At 44.7% G+C, this 17,436-nt stretch overlaps 1 protein-coding gene across 11 annotated transcripts in view; it reads left to right on the top strand.

Moving 5' to 3' along the window:
* The window catches only part of CCDC138 (coiled-coil domain containing 138), a 52,289-nt gene that overhangs the window by 5,667 nt on the left and 29,186 nt on the right, over nucleotides 1-17,436 (top strand). For 7 of the 11 annotated variants that reach the window (XM_047781280.1, XM_047781277.1, XM_047781282.1 and 4 more), the window contains 6 exons: nucleotides 725-918; nucleotides 4,425-4,583; nucleotides 5,036-5,155; nucleotides 7,752-7,829; nucleotides 7,936-8,043; nucleotides 11,042-11,206. In XM_047781280.1, the coding sequence (XP_047637236.1) occupies nucleotides 725-918; nucleotides 4,425-4,583; nucleotides 5,036-5,155; nucleotides 7,752-7,829; nucleotides 7,936-8,043; nucleotides 11,042-11,206 (824 nt within the window). The remainder of the gene's footprint in view (nucleotides 1-724; nucleotides 919-4,424; nucleotides 4,584-5,035; nucleotides 5,156-7,751; nucleotides 7,830-7,935; nucleotides 8,044-11,041; nucleotides 11,207-17,436) is intronic. The other 4 variants (XM_047781281.1, XM_047781278.1, XM_047781287.1 and 1 more) reach the window with 2 other exon arrangements.

Below are 17,436 nucleotides of genomic sequence, written 5' to 3' on the forward strand. Positions count from 1 at the left end.
CCCTGTGTTCCGAGGGGCTGGTTCAGACAGTCGCTAATCAGAGAAGAGAGGGGATGCAGAGACCAGAGAGGTACATTCTAGACACGACAGTGCAGCCTCGGGGCAGGGTGCTGGCTTCTCCTCAAGGAATATACATGATGGTATGTTTGAGTTCTTCTGCAGAACTGAAACCACAACAGAGAGGAGGTCCCCCAGAACCAGTCCTAGGGTCACCAAGCACCAACTCTGAAGAAGAATGCCAGCTTGCCTCTACCCTGCTCCTTATCTGTGGCCCCAACCTGAAAAAAACACTTTCTGTTCCTTCCCCCAGGGAGGGGCACAGTCTCTGAGGTGTTTGCCTGCTGTGACCTCCTGTGCCTGGCAAAGCAATAAAGCTGTTCTTTCCTGCTTCGCCCCAAATTCTGTCCCTGCCTTTCTGTTTTTTTCCATTCAGCACCCAGGCCAAGCTTCTGCGACAGGAAGTTTCCATTTGTTGGCCTAGCCAGTTAATCCCCTTGCGAAGAAGCTGCCGAAAGAGCACAGAGAATTCCTGTATGGCCGTCTCGCCCTTGTTCTCAACGTTAACGTTTGTGGTTATCGTTCATTCCTTCTGCTCCTCGTGCTCAAAACTTTTCCACCAGTACTGTGAATCGTGTTTTAAGTAGCTCCTTCTGAGATTACTCCCCCTGAGGATAGGGAAAACCGTAAATTAAGGTCGGTTGTAATTTGTGTTTTATTTCCTCAGCAGTTGCCTGGCCACCTGATTTGGCCTCGAATTCCCGAAACTGGCCTGGCTGTCGTAGTGATGGCAGTGACTCCCCTGGGAAACGTGTCGGCGCCCCAGGGGAGCGTGCCGGAGCCTCAGACCGGCAGGGCGTGCTTCCACTTCAGGTCAACCAGATATACGAGGAGCTGTTTCAGATACACCAGAAACTGCAGGTAGGAGCTCAGTGCCGAGCTCAGCATCCAGGGAAGCCCTGTGTTCTCAGCACAGGGCGTTTGGAAGCTGAATTCAGGGGCTTCGTCTGCATTGTTTTCTATGACGTGCCCAGCGCAGGGGCCGGCCGGCAGCGTTTGGTGGAGGAGCTCCTATGGGGGAAGGCGGGCGGCCGAGAGGGAAGGCTCAGCGGAGGTGTCCACACCTGCGTCCTGTGTTTATGTTTAGTTCCCTCCCCTCCCCTCCCATCCCATCCTTAAGGAAGAAAACACAAAATTGGCTGGTAAAGGGTGCTTTTTGAAGTAGGTATTTAGATTCATTGTATTGTCTTCAGGATCTCTGTGTAAGAGGCTCTCCTGTCAGCTCTCATCAGGATCCCATGCAGGGCAGTTTTCTCTACCTGTCTTCTTTGGGACTTCCTTAGTTCCTAAAGGATGTAATTCCGGGAGTTCCCGTTGTGGCTCAGTGGCAATGAACCCAAGTAGTACCCATGAGGATGGGGATTTGATCCCTGGCCTTGCTCGGTGGGTTAAGTATCCGGTGTTGCCATGACCTGTTGTGTAGGTTGCAGACGCCGCTGGGATCCCACGTTATTGTGGCTGTGGTGTAGGCCAGCAGCTACAGCTCTGATTCAGCCTCTAGCTCAGGAAGATCCATTTGCGGTGAGCGTGGCTCTAAAAAGACAAAAAGGAAAAAATATTTCTATTGGACATTTTTAAAAGAAGTACAGTGTCTCAATTCCAGCTGAAGTTCCTTCTCCTGTCCTGCATCATCTCTCCCCAGGGCTCAGCAGCCCCCAAAGTTAGTGCAGATCCTCTCTGTCTTGTTTTCACTAAACCCTTTATGGATCTGTATGGCTGTATTGTTTGGAGTGTTTTAAGTTCTGTAACAACACGCTTTGGTCTGTTTGCAGCTTCCTTCATTATTATTATGTTTTTGAGATGTATGTATTTGGAAAATTAGATCTAATGGATTCATTTGTATTGCCATATTGCATTCGGGCTACAGATCAGCCAGCCACCAGTACTTTTTCAACTTCTGTGTAAACACACACACAGCTGGGCTCTGGGTGTCTCCCTGACCAGAATGGGGAGCAGTAGCAGGTGCTTCCACACTGACCTCTGGGGAGGCTGTGCCCTTTCACTAGGTCCCATGCATGGCACCCCAGAGTTTGATTTTCCCTCAATCTGATGGCTTGTGTCAGTGATGCTCTACTTTGCATCGTCTGCCTTTGAGTGTTGAGTCCAATGAGGTGATCCTGAGTTCAGACACTGATGATAAAAGCATGTATTTTTAAACTTAGGAATATTAAGCTGCATGTGCACACCTGAAGACCTGGAGTCAGGAGACCAGCTGAATGGTGAGAGCATGGGCAATAACAGTCCCGTGTTCAGGAGTTTAGTGTCAGTTCTCCAACATTCTGTGGTTCTTTGTTAATCAAACAACAGAGGCACCATATTTAGAATTTTGGGGCTTTCATCATACGCTAAGATAAAAAGATTCCAGCCAGTTTTTGCCAATGGTTGACTGATTGTGGGGACTCTTTCGGTGATAGTGGTGGACTCTGTCTCTGTGGGCTTCATGTACCTGCCTCGGGAACTGCTGGGACTGGGGCAGGCGAAGGCTAGTGTTGTGCTGGGTTTTCGGAAGGAGGCTGCTCCTGTGCAGAAAGTGTCTGCCCCCAGTCTTATGATCAGAAGAAAGGCCTGCTGCACCTTGAGCCATCCCAGCAAAAGAGGGGCATCTCTGCAAGGCACTGGGAGAAACAGCACCCACGCCACGTAGTTCTGGTGCTAGGGCTCAAGGTCAGGGCTCTAGCAGAATCCGTTGTCTGCTGAGAGCCTCCTTCCTGGTTCACAGACAGCACCTTTTGGCTGTGTCACTGTGTGTTGCAAGGGCTGCTTGAGTTTTTCAAAAATGTGCAGTTCCTTTATTTTTAGTCTATCCAAAGTTTATGCTGGCCAGTTTTAGAATATTTTCATTATCCCAGTAAAAAACCCACATTCCCATTGGAGTTCCATCCTGGCTCAATGGTTAACCTGACTAGCATCCTTGAGGACTTGGGTTCGATCCTTGACCTTGCCCAGTGGGTTAAGGCTCTGGTGTTGCTGTGGTGTAGGCCAGCAGCTGTAGCTCCAATTAGACCCCTAGCCTGGGAACCTCCATATACTATGGGTGTGGACCTAAAAAAAAAGACCAAAAAAAAAAAAAGAGAAACCCCCTTAGTTTTCCTCATCTCACTCCTTTCTGGTCTCAGATATATCTCAGATATAGGCAGCCACTAACTACTTTCTGTCTCTATGGATTTGCCTGTTCTGGACTTTTTATATGAATACAAAGTGACCAGCTTCTTCTACTTGGCACGACATTTTCAGGTTTATCCATGTTGTAGCAATGTCAGGACTTTGTTCCTTTTCATGGTTGAATTCTGTTCCATTAGTAGGATGCACCGCATCTTCTTTATCTGCTCATCGACTGGTGCTTTTGGCTTACCTTCCCCTGCTTGGTGATTGAACTCAATTGTGGACACGTGTGTTTTGTGCTGCCTGAAAGCACACAGGTGGGGATGTACATAGGCAGTTTGGACTTGAGTCTGGAGCTTGGGAGAGGTGCTGAGCACTCAGCTTGGTAGCAGTGAGTACGTGCACAGCGATCTTAGCTGCCGAGGAGATGGAGGCAGGCAGAGGGTGTGGAGGAGGAGAAAGTGGCTTGACCCCAGCTCTTGTGAAGCCCCCCTAATTAAAGGACGGTGGAGGGAGCAGGTCCTGCCGAGCCAGGGGAGGGGTCCAAGAGGAGGCAGTGGCCTGGAGCCTGTGGAGGGTGGGGAGAGCAGGAGGGGGAGAGCAGGAGAGGCTGCGGATCGATCCTTGTGGCTGGGCCTGGGTCAGGGCTGCAGGTTCAGTCCCCGGGAAGCCGCTTCAGTGGGCGGGCAGGGGTTGTGGCTGGATAGAAGGAAGCTGAGGAGGGATGGACAGATGAAGAGGCCAGTGGAGACAAGATTTCCAAGAAATTGGTGACCCAAGGACTTAGTGGCCCTTTCCCCAGAGGCTGGACCCAGCCGCCCACAAAGATGCTATGGGAGGTGGCAGGTGGAACGGGCAGGCGGACCGTGGGAATGCAGAGGGTGTGAGATTCTCTGGTGGCGCTCCGCCACGTGGCCTCAGCACCCAGGGCAGTTACAGCGTCAGCCCACAGGACAGAGGTGCGGGGGCAGCTCTGTGATGCTGACCCGAGAGAACCTGGGGTCCAAATAGGTCTCAGCATCATAGAGCTGCCCCCACACCCTCCACACCACCCTCAGCGTCTCTGTCACAGTGGGTCTCACTGGTGCTTTTTGTCATGCTGCAGCAAGACTGAATTTCTGGGCAGGTTTACATGCTGGGCAAGCCCAGCGGTTCCCGTGTTTGCTACACACGGTTCCTGGGGTCTTCTCACCATTTGATGGAACTGCCGTCTCTGGAATTAAAGCCTAACATGTGCCGTCTGTACTTCTGACCTTTTGATTCAGTGTGAAACTGCAGCACAGCAGGAATTTGCTGAGGAACTTCACAAGCGGGAACGTTTTCTGGTTGAAAGAGAACAGCTGCTTTTCAGACATGAAGCTGCCTTGAGTAAAATTAAAGGCGTCAAAGAAGAGGTTCTTACGAGATTTCAGATTATCAAGGAAGTAAGCAGACAGTGCTGACTCGGGACTAAAGCAGTCCCATCCCCTCTGCATGGGGTCCCTGGTTGGTGGCCTTGACCGCACTGGCCACATGTGTGCTGCTTCTCCCCCTCCCCACCCCAGACACTCATCCTCTCCTGGACCGTTTGAAGGCACATTTCGGACAGACCCAGCTCCCCAAGCCCTTCCTCCCTGTCAGAGATGCTTACTCGGAGGAGGAGACGCTCCTGGGAACGAGGACGTCCCCACACCGTTATCAAATACAAACTGAGTGCTTGTTATTAACTAATAAGTTAAATTATTTCACTACATCTTATTAATTATTTTAAATTAAGTTAAACTTATTATGCTTAAATCCACTGATTAAAGTCCTTGTGATTCAAGGACTTCTAATTTTTAATTAATTTCTATTCAGTGGCAATAGTGACATGAAGTTTGTGTTTTCTCCCTCCTAGCAACATGATGCAGAAGTTGAGCACTTAACTGAAGTTCTTAAGGAAAGAAATAAAGAAAGCAAGAGGCTAAGGTCCTCTTTTGATGCATTGAAAGAGTTGAATGATAGCTTAAAAAAACAGGTAAGACCTATATTCTTGTATGAGATTGTAAGACATTCTTAAAACTATATAGATTAACAGATTATAAGTCAAACTCTTAGAACGTATTCTGGCTAGAGGAACTCTTGATTATCTTTGTTTGTTAGCTTCATTATAAAATACTTCCAAATGTAAGTAAAGTATGCTGACTCTTTGGCTTCCCTGAATCCATCATAGTCTTCCACAGTTAGGGTATGACCTTGGCCTTATGTTGACTGGAAGCCTGCTTTCTCCCTGGAGACACGACTCCAGCTGGCTCGCCTTTTGAAGGATTTCTTCAGTGCTTGTGTATGTACATTGTTGCCTGTATCCCTCTCTCAGGCTGACAGACTCCTCCAGGATCTTGCATGTGTTTGCCTGAGTGTGTGGTGACTAGAGGTGGTGTGGGCAGTGCTAAGCGCTCGAACCTGCTGATGCAGTGGAGGGACACAGTCTAAAAGGTTAACATGTGCATTCCAGAAGTAGTTCCCTAGGCAGCACGTGAAGAGCTATTAGCCAACAGCTTCCCACAGCTCTGGAGATGCCCCCCGACAGAGTTCAGAAGTTAGGTTCACTCTCAGTAGGTACGTGTTGAGGGGAACCACAGAGGCACAGTCTTTAGGACTTTAGAAACTTTTAATGATAAAAACCAGAGCAAAATAAGACCTTACCCTCAAAGAAGGAAGAGTAATGAAGTTCTGTGTGGCTCAGCAGATTAAGGATCTGGCTTTGTTACTTCAGTGGCTTGGGTAGCTGCTGTGGTGCAGATTCAATCCCTGGCCGGGGAATTTCCACATGCCATGGGTGCTGCCGGGGAAAAAAAAAAAAACAAAAAACAAGAAGGAACACTGAGACTCATGGCTAACCTTTACGGAGGAAATATCACATACCTTACATAAATAAAAAAAGAGAAAAACTCCCTTTCTTGTGTGAGGCCAGCATAAGCTTGAAACTAAACCTGTCAAGAACATTATAAGAAAGATGCAAGCCAGTGTCTCATGAATGTAGCTGCAACAGTTTTTAATATCAGCAGATCAAATACGGAGGTACATAGAAAGCATAATACAACTCAGCAAATTTAGCCCAGCAATACAAGGTGGTTTATCATTTGAAAATTAATGCATCATCTGATAAAAGGGGAAAAATCATATCATTCCTTGATTTCAAATTCAGCAGCAATTCAAGATAATGGCCAGTAATAGAAGAGGCCTTGGTGCTCATAGACTATCTAAGAAAAATATCCATCCTTAGCAGAAGTTATTGAAGCCTGTCCCTGCGCTCAGTGTTACTCTTCCTAGTGCCCTTGGTACTGCGTGTGCTGGCCAGCATGGTGAGGAGGGGAAGGGGGCAGGGAAGAAACACGGCTTACCCTCAGGTGACCCGCTCGTGCACCATGGCAGTAGGCACCCAAACATGTGGACACACGGTTGTCAGAATTAAGCCAGTTCAGGGGCCTCTTTGCTGGAAGTTCAGTACACACACATCAGGTGTGGTTCTGTGTATTGGCAGAAGTCACATAGTAGGTGTTTATTGAGAGATGCTGCAGGTAGCGCACTTGCTATCCAGGAATAAATCTAAAGAGAGGGGATGTAAACATGTAAAACATCATTAAGACACTGAAGAGCAAAGTAAGTTGAAGGCTGTGCTAGATTGGAAGACTCAGTATGGTAAAGATGTCGTATTCCTAAATTAACAGGTACATTTAATCCAATCCCAGTAACTCATTATGCTGCATCCTTAATGATTCATACACTTTTCTGTACATATTGTAGTTTGATAAAAAATTTCAAAAAAAAGAGTTCCCATTGTGGTGCAGTGGAAACGAGTCCAACTAGGAATCATGAGGTTGCGGGTTCGATCCTTGGCCTCGCTCAGGGGGTTAAGGATCAGGCATTGCCATGGGTTGTGGTGTAGGTCACAGATGCAGCTTGGATCATGTGTTGCTGTGGCCTTGGTGTAGGCTGGCAGCTGCAGCTCCGATTGGACCCCTAGCCTGGGAACCTCCATATGCCATGGGTGCGGCCCTAAAAAGGCACACACACACACAAAAAAATCAACTGAAATGTTGTTTATTAACGTGTATATGTGAAAGATGTTGGGAGACTTGTGCTTTTTTCCTTGAATGAAGTAAACTTTTTTAGAAACCGTTCATGTTTGGGGGCCAAGTGGCGGTTTTAGCTGTGGTCTCTCTCTCTCTTTTTTTTTTTTTTGTCTTTTTGCCTTTTCTAGGGCTGCTCCCATGGCACATGGAGATTCCCAGGCTAGGAGTCGAATCGGAGCTGTAGCTGCCAGCCTACACCATAGCCACAGCAACGTGGGATCCGAGCTATGTCTGCAACCTACACCACAGGTCACAGCAACGCTGGATCCTTAACCCATTGAGCTAGGCCAGGGATTGAACCCGCAACCTTGTGGTTCCTAGTCGGATTCGTTAACCACTGCGCCACAACGGGAACTCCTAGCTGTGGTCTTTAATCATGAGCGCCACGTCTGTTCCATTGCTTGAGGATGCAAGCTCAGTGAGCTAGTGCCCTGGAAAACTTCACTATGAAGTCAGCTTGAGGTTTCTATTGAAATGTCTCATGTTTTCCCACTTTAGTTACACGAAGTAAGCGAAGAAAACAGAAAGTTGGAGGTTCAGGCTAAAAGAGTTCAAGCTCGCTTAGATAACTTACAGGTAAGGTACCTGCTCATCTCTTGAGATATAAGTGAGTATTGAAATGACCACCTCTGGGTTTTCTCACTTTTAATATAATTCTTTTTGAATGCATGGCCCGTCGCAGAGGAAGTATGAGTTTATGACCATACAGAGATTGAAAGGAAATCCCCATGCTGCTCAGGAAGTAAAGAGCTTAAAACAGGAGAAAGCACCAGTGTCAAAACCTTGTAAGGTAGGTAGGCTATGATTGAAAATTTCTCCACTGGAAAGTGAAGGCATTTTCTCTTTATTCTGTTCTTTTTTTTTTCTCCCCTATTTAGAAAACATTCTTTTGGTGTAAAAGGAGTCATTGTAATAATTCTTTTGTAGGAAAGTATCTCTGCACTATTTCAAATATGCTTTGTTTGCAAAAGCCCAATATGTCAGTGGTAGTTTTAGGTGTAGTAACACTGACACATCACAGAAGCTTAAGCTTCCAGCAGCTTTGTTATTCATTTGTTTGGGGATCTACAAACCCTCAGTGTTACTTGCTTTCAAGACTGCAGTCCATCCCTGAACAGGCTCCATTGATTTCTTTTTCCTGAGACCCTCCCCTTTTTTTACTTTGAGGTATGAATTACCTAGAGTCACTAATGCGCAGATCTGTAACTGTACAAGTTTGAGGAGCTTTGACAAGTGCCTGCACTCTGGAAGCTACAGCTGGAATGTTCCTCATGTTCCTTCCCTGCAGGAAGCCCTTGCTCATCTGCAGGGTCATACAGCACGCTCTCATCTCTCTCAGGCCTCACTTGTGCTTCGCCTCCCGCTGGGTGATTCCATCACAGTTTATTTATTCTTCCATTGACAGACACCTGGGCTGTTGCTGGTTGTTGTCTATTAATGAATACATCTGCTAAGGATATTTGTGGACAAGGCTTTTTGAGGACACATGTTTTCCTGCCTCTTGGAAATGTAACCGAGACTGAATTTCTGGGTCATAAGGTAGATAGATGCATGTTTCACCTTGGGGCACTGGCCAGTTTCCAGAGTGCTTGTTCTATCTGTGTTCCTGCTGGTGATGTGCATGTGTTCTGGTTGCTCCACAGCTCTGCTAGCATTTGGTGTTTTCAGTCTTGTTCATTTGGCTTTTCCTGTGGCTGGATAGTCATATCTCCTGTCAGCTTTAATTGCTAAAGAATTCTCTAATTTTTTCTTGAAGGGAGTTGGGAGGGGAGCCCTGTTTAAAGACGCAGCGACTCCGAGGCATCCAGGGTGGGTTCTGTGCTGGCATAGGAGCCTGCTCTGCACGACCCTCCAGCCAGGATGCTGCCATTCTGCTCCTGGACAGGGAGTGCCCAAGGAGGAGCCCTGTGCACAGAAGGTCAAGGGCTGGGTCCCCAAGACCATGCCTGCAGGGAGCTGCTTCCATGAGCCTCGGGGCCTGGGCCAGCTCACTGAGCTCGCAGTGGGAAAGTCCCCCCTGCCCCCACCTCTGTGTGCTGGCTGACCTGATCTGCGGGCCTCCTCCAGCACCAGAGGGCCTGGGACTGCAACACCTGCAGCGGAAGGGTGGCTCAGGGGTCCTGCCAGTGCAGGGAGAACAGCCTGAGCCGACACCTCAGCTCTCCCAGGCTCGCAGGGACCACCACCACAGCTATCAGAAGCCTGTCCCGAGACTGCCTTCTGCCCTGCCTCTGCTAGACAGCAGGTGTGCTAGGGGCTCTGGGGTGGTCCATGGTCATATCTCAACACCTCCCCTTCGCCTTCCTGTAGCCTTCCATCTTCCATGCTTTACGAGAGGGGATGCTGGTTGTGAAAACAATTTTACTAATTGAAAAAGTGGGAAAAGTGGAGCTGTAATGGTCAGGTACACACGATGTTGCATTTTTATCAAAGGTTCCTGTTGGAAGAAAGCTAAGAAGGTTAAAAATTACTCTTGTTCAGAACTCCCATCCTGGCTCAGTGGAAATGAATATGATTAGCATCCGTGAGCATGCAGGTTTGATCCCTGGCCTTGCTCAGTGAGTTAAGGATCCAGTGTTGCCATGAGCTATGGTGTAGGTTGCAGACATGGCTCAGATCTGGCATTGCTGTGGCTGTGGCATAGGCTGGCAGCTATAGCTCTGATTCAACCTCTAGCCTGAGAACCTCCATATGCCGCAGGTGCGGCCCTAAAAAGACAAAAAAAAAAATTACTCTTGTTCAGAATAATGTGGTCTCTTGGTTTTTATTCATCTGATTGTTTTTGTGCATTGCTATCATCTGCTTAGTCTTTTGCCTTTTTATTAATTTGCTTTTATATTTCTCTGTCTAAACATCTAAATCTAGCATAGTCTCCTGATTGGGGTACATGTGTGGTAAATGTTGAATTAAATTGACCAAAGGTGATCTGAAGACTAAAATTGGTCTGGTTGAATTTCTAATTTCTTTATGGCATTTTGTTCTTATTTTCCTCCCTTTTTCATAAATATCAGAGAGCAGGAATTCCAGGAAATTTTTTTCATATCCTATTTATAGAATGTAAAGAAAAACAACTTTTGGGGGAAAAAGACAGGAAGTTTCATCATGGAAATTGTTTAGCTCTTGAAACCTTTAGATTAGTTAAAATCTATTATTTATGGTAGTTTGTGCTTTTAAGGCCAGTTTTACTTTTCTCTATCAAACTTGGATAAAGAATGTTATGGAAGGAGTTCCCTTGTGTCTCAACAGGTTAAGAACCTGACTAGTATCCATGAGGATGCAGGTTTGATCCCTGGCCTCTCTCAGTGGGTTGAGGATCTGGCCTTGCCATGAGCTGTGGTGTAGGTTGCAGTTGTGGGTTGGATCCAGCGTTGCTGGGGCTGTGCCTTAGGCTGGCAGCTGCAGCTACTATTCAGCCCCTAGCCTGGGGACTTTGATATGCCACTGGTGCAGCCGCAAGAAGAAAAAAAAAGCAAAACAAAACCAATTTTATGGGAAATTCTCTCTTTTGGTAGCAAAGTGCAGTTCTTTCAGTTTCCTTATTGTGGGTTTTCTCCCCTTCTGTCATCCAGCCTTTAATGTGTTTCTCATGTTAATTGGAGCTCTCTGATTTGACATTTCTCTCATTTGGAGAAGTTTGTCATTCAGTATACTTTGTCACTCAGAGTACTTCAGTGAAGTATTTTAGGTACGTTTTTCTACAATCATTTACCAAATTTAAAACTTGCCTTTGAAATTTTAGGAGGCTGTGAATTGAAATAAATGCTTGATTTAATTTTCTTTGCATGTAGGTACCACTTAATGGACAAGTTTATGAACTTTTAACGGTCTTCATGGACTGGATTTCAGATCATCACCTCAGCAAGCTGAAACATGAAGATTCTGGAATGGATGGTGAGAAGCCACAACTCACATTTGCTTCTCAGAGAGATGATATTCAGGAGAAGTGTGTGAAGGTTTGTTTTTTAATTTGATTTTTTTTTTTGTCTTTTTAGGACTGCACCTGTGGCATATGGAAGTTCCTGGGCTAGGGGTTGAATCGCAGATGCAGCTGCTGGCCTACGCCATAGCCACAGCAACGCAGGATCTGAGCCACGTCTACAACCTATATTGCAGCTCACAGCAATGCCAGATCTTTAACTCACTGAGTGAGGCCAGGGGATTGAACCCACATCCTCAAGGAGACTATGTTGGGTTCTTAACCCACTGAGCCACAGTGGGAACTCCTTTTTTTAATTTGGAATCTGTGACTCAGTAGACATGAAAATTGAGAAAGGAAAGCCTGTGGTACATTTTACAAGAGGAAAAAATATTGAAAATTACCAATAGTTCTAAAAAGATTCATTTTGGACTTGATTCAGATTCCTTCAGACTTAGTTTCTTAACATGAGGGAATTTCTTTTTTAAAACAGACTGGAAAATTGAGAATCTACTCCAAAAATGATGAAGTAATTGTATTATTATTATTAGGTATTATTAGAGTTAAATAGATAATCAGTGATATGAACAATTCCTGATATATATCATTAAGGATTCAGATCCCATTAAAGTAATTTCTATTTTGCCTTTTGTCATAAAGGGATGAAAAGTACTTTCAAGGGGCCTCTCATTATCAAAGAGAAATGTCTATTTTCTTAAATTATACACCGTAATTTGAAAATTGATACTCAAGATTTCCAGTCAGTATAAATTGTCTGGAATTTATAGAGATTGGAGATTTTTAGAGAGTGGCAGCTGTATTCCATAAGAGATAACATTAAAACTCTGAAGAGGGAGTTCCCGTCGTGGCGCAGTGGTTAACGAATCCGACTAGGAACCATGAGGTTTCGGGTTCGGTCCCTGCCCCTGCTCAGTGGGTTAAGGATGCGGCGTTGCCGTGAGCTGTGGTGTAGGTTGCAGATGCAGCTTGGATCCCGCGTTTCTGTGGCTCTGGCGTAGGCCGGCAGCTACAGCTCCGATTGGACCCCTAGCCTGGGAACATCCCATATGCCACGGGAGCGGCCCAAGAAATGGCAAAAAGACCAAAAATAAATAAATAAATAAAACTCTGAAGAGTGTTTATCTAAAGTTGTTTGTTTGGTTTAACATTTTGAGAGACACTTTCATAATTACTAAATATAGGCCAGGGTTTCGTTTAAGGAAAGTATTTCCAGTTTTCATCCTTACGTAAACTATGTTTTCTAAATGCCTTTTGTATGAGGCAGGATAATGGCCCTGGAGATGTTCAAAACCTAATCCCTGGAACCTTCAGTGTGTCCCTTTTGTGTAGCCAAAGTAAATTAAGGTTACTAATCAGCTGACCTTTTGATCAGGATTGTCTGGGCAGGCCCAGTGATCACCTGAACACTTCGGACCCGACAAAAGAGTAGGTCAGTGGCTCCGCTTGTCCTTGATGGCTTTGAAGATGGAGGCAGAGAGTCTTGATCCAAGGACTGGAGTTGCGTCTAGAAGCCAGGAGTTGCCCACTTCTGACAGCCAGCAAGGAAGTGGGGGATCGCCATCCTGTAGCCACAGGGGAGCTGATGCTGCCAGCAGCCCAAAGGGGCGAGACAAGGGTCCTGCCTCCAAGAAGGAGCTCAGCCCTGCCCACACCTTGATGTTAGCAGTTGAGACTCGGTCAGAATTCTGACCTACAGAATTGTGAGATAAAAAGTGTGCGTTCTTTAAATCAGGAAGATTGGGGTTCTTTGTTGTGGTGGGCATGGGAGGCAAATCCCCCTTTGCTTGGACTCTGTTTCTCTTAGCATCTCCATCGACTCCACGCTGTATCCAGCCTCACTGTAGAAGGAGCTGCTACGCAGCAGGGCCTCCAGTGTTAAAGGTCTCTTAGAGAAACGTCGTTGGTTAGAACTGGAGGCAGGAGATTAAGGCTAATAACTGATATTTTATTTTGTTTTATTTTTTGTCTTTTTGCCTTTTCTAGGGCCACTCCCGTGGCATATGGAGGTTCCCAGGCTAGGGGTCTAATCAGAGCTGTAGCCGCTGGCCTACGCCAGAGCCACAGCAACTTGGGATCCGAGCCTCGTCTGTGACCTACACCACAGCTCACGAGAATGGCAGATCGTTAACCCACTGAGCAAGGCCGGGAATGGAACCTGTAACCTCATGGTTCCTAGTCGGATTTGTCAACCACTGAGCCACAACAGGAACTCCACAACTGATATTTTAGCAGGCGGACTATGGGACATGTTGTGTGAAAGAAAATTCTAACTAATTAAAAAGGGGCATTTGAATCAGAACTTTTTAAAACTTTCTGCTTCAAGGATACCATTATGGAAGTCAAAGAGAACCCACTCAATAGAGAAAATACTTTTCAAATCAGGTTTGATAAGGGGCTGCAATCTTGAATACTTAAAAAAAAAAAGCCTTTACAACTCAGTAATTAAAGACAGTTTCATTGAAAGTGCCCAGTGGATTTGAGTAGACATTTCTCTAACAAATGATCAATAAGCACATCACCCTCAGAAACACCAGTAATTTGGGGCATTCAGGTCCAAGTCACATTGCTGTATTGCTTCACACCCCCCTAGGATGGCTGAACTCAAAAAGCCAGATAAGCAGTGACCAAGATATCCGATTAGAACTCTCCTACACTGCTGGTGAACCTGTGAAAATAGTCTGGCAGCTCCTGGAAAGCGCGAGCATCAGCAGTTGTGCTCCTAGGAATGCGTGTGCTCCAGGGAGATGAGGGTGTGTATATATGTGTGTGCACACATTTACACTGCAGTGCTCGTGGCAACGTGGTGGGTGACAGAAAGCCGGCAAGTGGAAACAACCCCGATGGCCATCAGCTGATGGACGGCCAGATAAATGGTGTGTGTACACAGTGGAGTATTATTTGGTGGTAAAAGGGGATTCGCAGTGCACATTACAACTAGAATGGATTTTGAAAATATTGTAAGTGAAAGATTCAGGTTACAAAAAACCGCATATTGTATGATTCGTTTATATGAAAAATCCAGAGTAGGCAAACGTGTGCCGAGGAAGCAGGTTGGTGGCTGTGAGTACTGCAGTGTGGAGGAGGCTTCTTGTGGTTAGGGATTTGGGGGGAGGTGGCAGAGACATTCTAGATCTGATCTTGATGATGAATAATGAATAATACATGAAGAATCTCTGAATTACACACTTTAAATGGATGCCGTGTGTGGTGTATGAGTCATATCTCACTAAGCAGATACAGAAATTCACCACCACCACCTCTAGACCTGGGACACCTCCCCTCCTTCACCCGCCCTCCCTGGTTTCATGATAATAACTTACTGAAGAGTCTAGGCCAGTTTTCTGTCTCACATATCTCATTTGTCTGCAGGTATCCTTGTGTCAGGTAACTTGTTTTGTAACAGAAATACTTCATAGGTCGTTCTATGTATTTTTATCTTATATGCATATGTGTGGTCCCAACTGAAAGATTTCCCTCTGAAACAAAACATCTTCATTGTTTTTTGTTTAAAGTTTTATTGAAGTATAGGTGATTTACAATGTTGTGATAATTTCTGGTGTACAACAAAGTGATTTGGTTATATACACACGCATATGCGTTCTTTTCCAGGTTCTTTTCCCTTATGGGTTATCACAGACTGTTGGGTAGAGTTCTTGATGCTATACAGCAGGTCCCTGTTGCCCACCCATTCCTAATACAGTAGTGTGCACATGCCAGTCCCAAACCTGTCCCCTTCGGTAACCATGAGTTTGATTTCAAAAACTGTGACTCTGTTCCTGCTTTGTACAAGTTCATCTGTATTCTTTTTTTTTATACTCCCCATATAAATGATATCATATGGTATTTGTCTGACTTACTTTACTTAGTATTATAATCCCTAGATCCATCCATGTTGCTGCAGATGGCATTATTTCATTATTTTTTATGGAGTAGTATTCCATTGTGTATATGTACCACATCTTCTTTATCCATTCATCTCTCTATGGACATTTAGTTTGCTTTCATGTCTTGACCATTGTAAATTAGCACTACAATGAACATTGGTGTGCATGTATCTTTTCAAATTATGGTTTTCTCTGGATGGATGCCCAGGAGTGGGATTGTTGGATCACATGGTAGTTGTATTTTTTATTTTTGGAGAAAACTCCATACTGTTTACCATAGTGGTTACACCAGTTTATATTCCCACCAACAGTGTAGGTGGGTTCCCTTTTCTCTGCACCCTCTCCAGCATTTGTTGTTTGTAGACTTTTTGATGACTGGTGTGAGGTGATATTTCATTATAGTTTTTTTTAAATTTTTTATTTATTTTTTGTTGTTGTTGTTGTTGCTATTTCTTGGGCCGCTCCCACGGCATATGGAGGTTCCCAGGCTAGGGGTCCAATCGGAGCTGTAGCCACTGGCCTACGCCAGAGCCACAGCAACTCGGGATCCGAACAGCGTCTGCAACCTACACCACAGCTCACGGCAACGCCGGATCGTTAACCCACTGAGCAAGGGCAGGGACCGAACCCGCAACCTCATGGTTCCTAGTCGGATTCATTAACCACTGTGCCAGGACGGGAACTCCCTCATTATAGTTTTGATTTGCATTTTTTCTATTAATTAGTGGTGTTTTTTTTGGCCATCTGTATATCTTCTTTGGCGAAATGTCTATTTAGGTCTTCTGCCCCATTTTTTGATTGGGTTTTTTGTTTTTTTGATATCAAGCTGCATGAGTTGTTCATATAATTTGGATATTAATCTGTTGTTGGTTGCTTTGTTTGCAAATATTTTCTCCCATTCTGTAGGTTGTCTTTTTATTTTGTTTATGATTTTCTTTGCTATGCAAAAGCTTTAATTAGGTCCCATTTATTTATTTTTGTTTTTATTTTCTTTAGGAGACATATCTGAAAAGATATTGCTGCGTTTATCTCAGAGAGTGTTCTATGTTTTCCTCTAAGAGTTTTATAATATCTGGTCTTATATTTAGGTCTTTAATCCATTTTGAGTTTATTTTGTGAATGGTGTTAGAGAGTATTCTGATTTCATTCTTTTACATATGGCTGTCCAGTTTTCCCAGCACCACTTACTGAAGAGACTTTCTTTTCTTCATTGTATATTCTTGCTTCCTTTATCATAGATTAGTTGACTGTATGTGTGTGCATTTATTTCTGGGCTTTCTACCCTGTTCTGTTTATCTGTATTTTTTGTTTTTGTGCCAGTACCATACTGTATAGTCTGAAGTCGGGGAGCCTTATTCCTCCAGCACCATTTTTCTTTCTCAGGATTGCACTGGCTATTCAGGGTCTTTTCTGTTTCCATACAAATTTAAATTTTTTTGTTCTAGCTTTGTGAAAAATGCTGTTGCTAATTTGTTAGGGATTACATGGAGTCTGTAGATTGCCTTGGGTATTATAGTCATTTTGACAATAGTGATTTTTCCTATCCAAGGGCATAGTATATCTTTCCATCCGTTGGTGTCCTCTTTGATTTCTTTCAACAACATTTTATAATTTTCAGAGTATAGGTCTTTTGTCTCCTTGGTTAGGCTTATTCCCAGGTATTTTAATCTTTTTGGATGTGATGGTGAATGGGATTGTTTCCTTAATTTCTCTTTCTGATCTTTTGTTGTTAGTGTGAAGAAGTACTAGAGATTTCTGTGTATTAATTTTGTATCCTGCAACTTTATTAAATTCATTGATGAATTTTGGTAGTTTTCTGGTAGCATCTTTAGGATTTTCAAGGTATAGTATCATGTCATTTGCAAACAGTAATAGTTTTACTACTTCTATTCCAATTTGGATTCCTTTTATTTCTTTTCCTTCTCTGATTGCTGTGGCTAGGACTTCCAGAACTATTTAGAATAAAAGTGGTGAGAGTGGACATCCTTGTCTTGCTCCTGATCTTAGCAGAAATTCATTCATATTTTCACTGTTGAGAATGATGTTAGCTGTGGGTTTGTCATATATGGTTTTTATTATGTTGAGGTAGGTTCCCTCTATACCCATTTTCCAAGTTTTTTTTTTTGTTGTTGTTGTTTTTTTTGTCTTTTTGCTATTTTTTTTTGGGCCACTCCCGTGGCATATGGAGGTTCCCAGGCTAGGGGTTGAATCGGAGCTGTAGCCGCTGGCCTACGCCAGAGCCACAGCAACAAGGGATCCGAGCCGCGTCTGCAACCTACACCACAGCTCACGGCAACGCCGGATCCTTAACCCACTGAGCAAGGGCAGGGATCGAACCCGCAACTTCATGGTTCCTAGTCGG

Source organism: Phacochoerus africanus, chromosome 5, assembly GCF_016906955.1.
Source record: "Phacochoerus africanus isolate WHEZ1 chromosome 5, ROS_Pafr_v1, whole genome shotgun sequence".
Taxonomy (NCBI): domain Eukaryota; kingdom Metazoa; phylum Chordata; class Mammalia; order Artiodactyla; family Suidae; genus Phacochoerus; species Phacochoerus africanus.